The 7,333-nt window shown below is 34.9% G+C and overlaps 2 protein-coding genes across 3 annotated transcripts in view; both read right to left on the bottom strand.

The window, feature by feature from the left end:
- Positions 1 to 7,333, bottom strand: part of LOC307159054 (dual specificity protein phosphatase 14) — a 77,013-nt gene that overhangs the window by 3,496 nt on the left and 66,184 nt on the right. The gene's annotated exons all lie outside the window — the stretch shown is intronic.
- kiss1rb (KISS1 receptor b) lies at positions 871 to 5,804 on the bottom strand. 2 transcript variants are annotated; one of them, XM_079872191.1, is made up of 5 exons: positions 5,553 to 5,804; positions 5,352 to 5,476; positions 4,984 to 5,119; positions 3,210 to 3,448; positions 871 to 1,300 (listed from the first exon to the last, which is right to left on the bottom strand). In XM_079872191.1, the coding sequence occupies exons 1-5, from the start codon at positions 5,794 to 5,796 to the stop codon at positions 920 to 922; spliced, it is 1,125 nt and encodes a 374-aa protein (XP_079728317.1). In that variant the 5' UTR covers positions 5,797 to 5,804; the 3' UTR covers positions 871 to 919. The 2 variants fall into 2 exon arrangements, with proteins under 2 accessions (XP_079728317.1, XP_079728318.1); XM_079872192.1 differs by lacking the exon at positions 5,553 to 5,804 and adding an exon at positions 5,523 to 5,539 and having other exon boundaries at positions 5,352 to 5,400.

The following is a 7,333-nucleotide window of genomic DNA, read 5'->3' as shown; positions in this document are numbered from 1 at the left end:
AAAATCTTAATGATTTTTCTTCACTCATATTTCAGGAGTAGGCTATATAAAACCACAGGGCTTGTACACAGGTTTGTTGATGTTCTTTGTGTGTATAGAAATGAATGAATGAATGTATGAAACTTTTTGTTGATGCTTTCAGATCAATCCATGATGAAACACACTCGGTTGCTGCTGTCAAATCAAAATAGTCAAAATGGTATTTTAACGTTTTATATCTGATTTCTATTCATTGGGATCAGTTTGTGTTTTTTTTTACCATTCTCTTTCCTTGAAGACTACATGGTTACAAAAATTGTTTTCGGATTGTTTTCTATGAATATGCAAATGAGCCCCGCCTCCACTCACTCACTCAGCTCAGAGATCCACTCGTTGACGATCACACATTGATCTGATTGGTTACAGGGTAGTTTGTGACGTCAGAAACACCAGCGATTTCAAAGCGTGTTTTTGAGACTGTCTTTGGTTCACTGCAGTTTTAAGGAGAAAATACTCAGCAATGCTGTCGACTTATGAATTTACACATGGTTTGTCTTAAAGCATATTAAAAACACCACATAATCATAAACGACATTAAAAGCTGGATTTTCACTACAGAGGAACTTTAACTAATACATTTTCATTTAATTGCAAGTAACACGCATTGTAAAGCATTACATTCAGTTCAATCCCAAGTCTCTTCTTTTAAAGTGAATTATTTCTGTAATAAGTAGCCAACTATTTATTTTCCAAGTGTATACATTCAGTCCCATAGCATCAGTGTATTCAGAAATAATTGTTTTAATTTGAATTGTTTGTTTGTTCCAGTTGAATCAAAAATGATGTGCTTCTAATCACATAATTGTGGTTCTTTACCTTTTACCTTTCAGTCCCATAACTCTTCATAAAGCGTCATTGATTTTGTCAATAAAAGGTATAATTATGCATAACCTGTCCAAAGCATCCTTTGAGGCCGGGATGAAAGAAAGTTCATCTCCCTGTTATAGGTTATGGGCTCGGTTGTTCGTGCGCTCCTTTTGAAGATCAGAGGAAACACACTTCTGAAGGCCTTTCTAAAGTTGGCTCCCATGAAGGCGTAGATCACGGGGTTTATGGAGGAATTGGAATAGGACATGCAGTGAGCCCAGATCTTGAGTTTGTAGAGCGTATAACTGTGGCTGACATCCTCAGAACAGAACGCTTGTAAGAGGATCAGGATCTGAATCGGACCCCAGCACACTATAAACAGCAAAACCATTACAACCACCATTCTGGAGACTCTCGTCCGCACGGCTTCCACTCGTTCTGCTGGAGTCTGCAGCTGGAAAACAAAAACCAGCAGACAAATTATGGTTCATTAGGGGTTTATATACAGTCAAACCAACATATATTCAGACACCTTCAACATTTCTCACATTATCACAGTTTATTTGCTATAGTTCATAAAATATTAGTTATCACATCAGTTGATATTTCATCTGTTAGACTCTCACAGATGAATTATGTTGAATATCTGTCAGCTGTTTAATTTAACTACGCAATTAGATAATACCAGTTTAGGTCAACAAATTACCAAGCAATGCTTCATTTTGTTCAGTCTGTATGTAAAAAGGTTCATTAGCAATTAAAGAAGAAACACTTCAGCAAAACATGCTCAGGTCAAAGTGTCTGGATGATTTTTGGTCCCACAATTTTATACATTTTACTGGTAGTCACTGTATGAAGAATTTTTGGGTATATGTCACAGTTTACTTTATTTTGCTATCCTCACTTACATAAATTAACTATAGTGTCCTGCACCCACTAGTAAAAAATATAAAAATATATATCTGGTGTCTGAATCATTTTTGGTTTGACTGTATATCATTTTCTATACTGAAAACCCTAATAAGTTGACTGCACTTTATTGACGGAGTAATCTCATTTCCTCAATTTAATTGAGTAATTGGGTCTCTCAAAACATGAATATTTAAGTTCACTTAACTTGATGTTCATGTAGACTACATAAATTGATATGTTCACTTAACTAGGTGTTCATTAGTGTACTAACAGAATTAAGTTCACTTAACTTGGTGCTCATAAGTTTACTCAGTGTTCATAGTGTACTAAAATTGTTGAGTTTACTGAACTCTGTGTTCATTTAGTGTACTTACATAATTAAGTTTACTTAACTTGGTGTTCAGATAGCATACTTACAGAATTAAGTTCACTTAACTTGGTTTTCATGTAGACTACTTAAATTGTTAAGTTTACTTGGTGTTCATAGTGTACTAAAATTGCTAAGTTCACTTAACTTGGTGTTCATTTAGTGTACTTACAGAATTAATTTCACTTAACTTGGTGTTCATATAGTGTACTTATAGAATTAAGTTCACTTAGTGTTAATGTAAACTGAACTTAAATTGCTAAGTTCACTTAACTTGTTGTTCATATAGTGTACTTAGAGAATTAAGATCACTTAATTTGGTGCTCATGTCGACTGAAATTGCAAAGTTTACTCTGTATTCATAGTGTGCTAAAATGGTTGAGTTCACTTAACTTTCATATAGTGTCCTTACATAATTAAGTTTACGTAACTGTGTTCAGATAGCTTACTTCACTTAACTTGGTGTTCATGTAGACTACTTAAATTGCTAAGTTTACTCTGTGTTCATAGTGTACTAAAATTGCTGAGTTCACTTAGTGTACTTACAGAATTAATTTCACTTGGTGTTCATTAGTGTACTTACAGAATTAAGTTCACTTAACTTGGTGCTCATGTCGACTGAAATTGCTAAGTTTACTCTGTGTTCATAGTGTACTAAAATTGCTGAGTTCACTTAACTAGGTGTTCACATAGTGTACTTACAGAATTAAGTTCACTTAACTTGGTGTTCATTTAGTGTACTTCACTTTACTTGTTGTAGACTACTTAAATTGCTAAGTTTACTCTGTGTTCATAGTGTACTAAAATTGCTGAGTTCACTTAACTCTGTGTTCATTTAGTGTACTTACATAATTAATTTCACTTGGTGTTCATTAATGTACTTACAGAATTAAGTTCACTTGGTGTTCATTAGTGTACTTACAGAATTAAGTTCACTTAACTTGTTGTTCATATAGTGTACTTACAGAATTAAGTTCATTTAGTGTTAATGTAAACTGAACTTAAATTGCTAAGTTCAATTAACTTTGTGATCATGTAGTGACTTAATATCTTCCCTAATGCAGAAATGTACCAGCACCAGTACCTGGTTACAGCCATGAACAGGTTCCACCGTGGCTTGACCCATGCGTTTGAGCATGAACGTGTAACACATGCAGATGGTGATCAGAGGCAGCAAGTAAACAGCCAAGAAGGAGTAAAGAATATAAGCTCTCTTATGAACGAGAGAAGGAAAGGCCTCGGTGCAGTACGTCTGCGGACCGAACCAGAACAAAGACTCTGTGTGCTGATACAGCGCGATCGGCACCGAAAGCAGCAGAGAAACTGTGTGAAAACATATGAATATAATCATTTATTTGACCACAGCCAATAAAAACTATGAAAATAAAAGCCATTCATTCAAACCAAAATAACCCCAAGAAATAAACTCCAAGAAATTACAATAAAGTATTCCAGCTAGTCACCTTTAGCATAGAGTCTAAGAAAATAAAGCTTCTTTATTGGAATTGATGGTTCTATAAAGAACTTTTAACATTCACAGAACCTCCATTCCATTGCAGAAAAGGTTCTTTTGATAATTAAAATGTTCTTCATACTAAGAAAAAAAATGGTTCATTAAAGAAATGATCACTGGGGAATCACTGTTCATTAGTTAAGTACATTAGTTAACATGAACTAATAATGAACTGCACTTATACAGCATTTATTAATGTTAATTTCAATATTTACAAATACTTCATCAAAATCTTGTTAACATTAGTTAAAGGGATAGTTCACTTTGAAATTAAATTTTGGTATGTTTTAGCTTACCTGAAGGGCATCCAAGATGTAGGTGTCTTTTTTTCCGCAGTAGTTTCAATTTTTATATTTTTAGGTCAAACCGTTCTTGTCTCTCAGTCAGATAATGCAGTTCTGTGGTCACTGTCTCAAAGAGCATGCACAGAGTCCAAATTAAAACAATTCCCCATCATAAGTACACATTGATGGCCTAAGACACGAAACGAGCGGTTTGTGTGAGAAAACGAACAGTATTTATATCGTTTTTTAACTCTTGTACACAGCCACGTCCAAGTGATCTGAGGGCGCGAGCGCTTCCTGCTGTGTGACGTGTACGCAGACTGGTGCATAGATATATATACACTAGATGTCACCTTAAAGACATTCGTTCCAATGAACTGCCGTAGCTGAGGCGACATCTAGTGTATATATATCTATGCACCAGTCTGCGCACACGTCACACAGCAGGAAGCGCTCGCGCCCTCAGATCACTTGGACGTGGCTGTGTACAAGAGTTAAAAAACGATATAAATACTGTTCGTTTTCTCACACAAACCGCTCGTTTCGTGTCTTAGGCCATCAATGTGTACTTACGATGGGGAATTGTTTAATTTGGACGATGGGGAATTGTTTTAATTTGGACTTGTGCATGCTCTTTGAGACAGTGACCATAGACCTGCATTAAATGACTGACAGACAAGAACGGTTTGACCTAAAAATATCAAAATTGAAACTACTGCGGAAAAAAAGACACCTACATCTTGGATGCCCTTCAGGTAAGCTAAAACATACCAAAATTTAATTTCAAAGTGAACTATCCCTTTAATGCACTGTAAACTACCATGAACAAACAATGAACAGCTGTATTTTTATTAACATTAACAAAGATTAATGAATACTGTAACAAATGGATCGCTCATGGTTAGTTCAGGTAAGTTAATACATTAACTAATGTTAACTAATGCACCTTATTGTAAAGTGTTACCCCTTTATTTTTATGAATGTGTAACTACAATAAGATAAAAAAATCAATAGTGATTAATATGGGATTGTACTTAAACTGATTGGAATGATTTTCATACATATCCATATAGTGGTGCATACAGTCAGAGCCATCTGTGGTGTTCGGTGATGGAGAGACTGCAGCGGGTAGACGGTCACATAAAAGCGATCCACACTCATTGCTGATAAAGTGATGCAGGTCGCCTGTGCCGTCACCTGAGTTCAGTCAGACACACAACTACATTACACATTCAGCATTTACTGTAGGGTTTAGCCTAGAACAGTTTAGATAGCCATTCATCATATTCAGTTATAAATGCATTTTGCCCAGATTTCTGCTCATGTAATGAATAATATTATTGATCTTTATGTACAATATGGCATTTCATACATGACATTTTTCCTCTCTCCTACATAGAAAGATGATACAGAGTAAAAACGCTCTCACCTGTTGCAGATAATTGACCAGCCGACACATGAAGTCTCCAAATATCCAGCTAGGAAGAGTGTATAAAGTGGCAGTGAAAGGAACACAACAAACCAGGAAAAGTATATCCGTGGTTGCAAGATTAACTGAAGAGAAAAAGAGTTTATTAAAACCATGTGATAATCACTGTACATGATATTCTGAGAAACAAAGCTTTTATACCTATGTAGAGGTTCGTGACCGTTTTCATCTGCTGGTTTTTGACGACGACATAGATGACCAAGAAGTTCCCCACCAAGCCTACACACATAATAAGGGTGAAGAACACTGGGACCAGCCAGGCGTCCATCAGCGGCACTGGGCTTTCAGATCTCATGGGATCTGATTGGTTACAATCATGAATCTTTGCTTGATTACTGCACAAGATGAGTTCTGGAGCCTCGCTGGTCCTGTTACTTTCTGCCATTAGATAGAGATGCGCATGCTAGTAATAACCTGAAATGCAAAACATATTCAGGTTCATTTTCTGAGTAAAAGCGTTCATGTTCATTATACTATTTGCACATAACGTAAACAGAGCACAATTACACAGGTTATCTCAGGGTTTTGTGCTATTTACATGAACATGGTTTTTAGTTCAATTGCATTGAAATGATAACATGTAGACTACTTAAGTTCACTTAGCTTGGTGCTCATGGAGACTCTACTTAAAATGCCATGTTCACTTAACTTGGTGTCCATTTAGTGTACTTAAAGACATACAGCAAGTTCACTTAACTTGATGTTCATATAGTGTACTTATAGACATACAGCAAGTTCACTTGATGTTCATATAGTGTACTTAAAGACATACAGCAAGTTCACTTTAACTGGGTGTCCAAAATAGTGTACTTAAAGACATACAGCAAGTTCACTTGATGTTCATATAGTGTACTTAAAGAATTAAGTTCACTTAGCATGGTGTTCGTATAATGTATTTAAACAGCTTGTTGTTCACATAGTGTACTTCAATTGCTAAGTTTACTTAACTTGGTGTTCATATAGTGTACACATGTACATTTCAATTGGCTTCCAATATCAATGTTCGAGCAAACGTGCACAGTGAGATCATATCGTGTACAGTCTTCCATATCATCATGATAACTAATGAGTATAATCTTTAATAAGATTATATACTATCATTTACCAGTTAAACAAAGATAATACAGAGCAAAAATCTGCCAGTGTAGTACGAAAAAACTCCAGTCGTATTAAAGTTACATTATATGAAAACAGGTCTCAATATCTTCATATTTCAAGTAAATGTATTGTGTTTCAATGATTTTTAGATATATTTATTAGATAACAATTTAAAGACTGATTAATCCTTTTTAAGAAGTCATTTTGGTAGCACTATTTTATTTGTGACAGCTACATGTTACTATAGTATTAACAGAAAATTATGCATAATTACAAACAGCTAACCCCTAAATCAGTCACACTTTATGTTAAGGTGTCCTTATGACAGTGTAGCTATAGTTAATTTACTGATTAATATTAGTTAACAACATGTACTTACTATAGGATTAGAGATTGTTGATCGGAATTATTTATGATCTACTGTTAGTTATTACATGCAATGTAAACAAGGACACTTTAAAATAAAGTGTTAGCCCAAAATGATCCCCTAACCCTATATTTAGATGTGTTATTGCACTGTAACAACTGCAACTTAAAATTAATTTTACTTAAAATTTGTGCACATTAAACAGTCAAATTACCAAATAGACCTAAATGCATCATACAGAAGAGTCTACAATTTCATAAACATATTGCTCTTTTCACAGTATTTCCCAAAATTTGAAGAAAAAAACAAATATTAACATGCAATATTAGCTTACCTTTTTTAAAAACCTTTGCTCTTTTTAGAAAGAAAAGATTCCTCGTAAAACATCCTTCAGTCCAAAGTGAAGCTAAATCTGAGTCAGTGCAGATCTCCTCATGCAGTGACTCGAGCACGCGCA

This window comes from Squalius cephalus (assembly GCF_949319135.1).
Source record: "Squalius cephalus genome assembly, chromosome: 5".
Lineage (NCBI taxonomy): Eukaryota > Metazoa > Chordata > Actinopteri > Cypriniformes > Leuciscidae > Squalius > Squalius cephalus.
Note: the sequence above shows the minus strand (reverse complement) of the source record. Positions and strands in the feature narration are given on the sequence as shown.

What these genes read in the sequence shown, in the direction of transcription:
- kiss1rb (XM_079872191.1), bottom strand. Translation starts at nt 5,796, where the DNA reads ATGGCAGAAAGTAACAGGACCAGCGAGGCTCCAGAACTCATCTTGTGC. An exon ending in GGTCACGAACCTCTACATAG is followed by an intron (nt 5,477 to 5,552) that starts GTATAAAAGCTT and finishes TTTTCTCTTCAG; the next exon opens with TTAATCTTGCAACCACGGAT. An exon ending in ATGCACCACTATATGGATAT is followed by an intron (nt 3,449 to 4,983) that starts GTATGAAAATCA and finishes GTTTTCACACAG; the next exon opens with TTTCTCTGCTGCTTTCGGTG.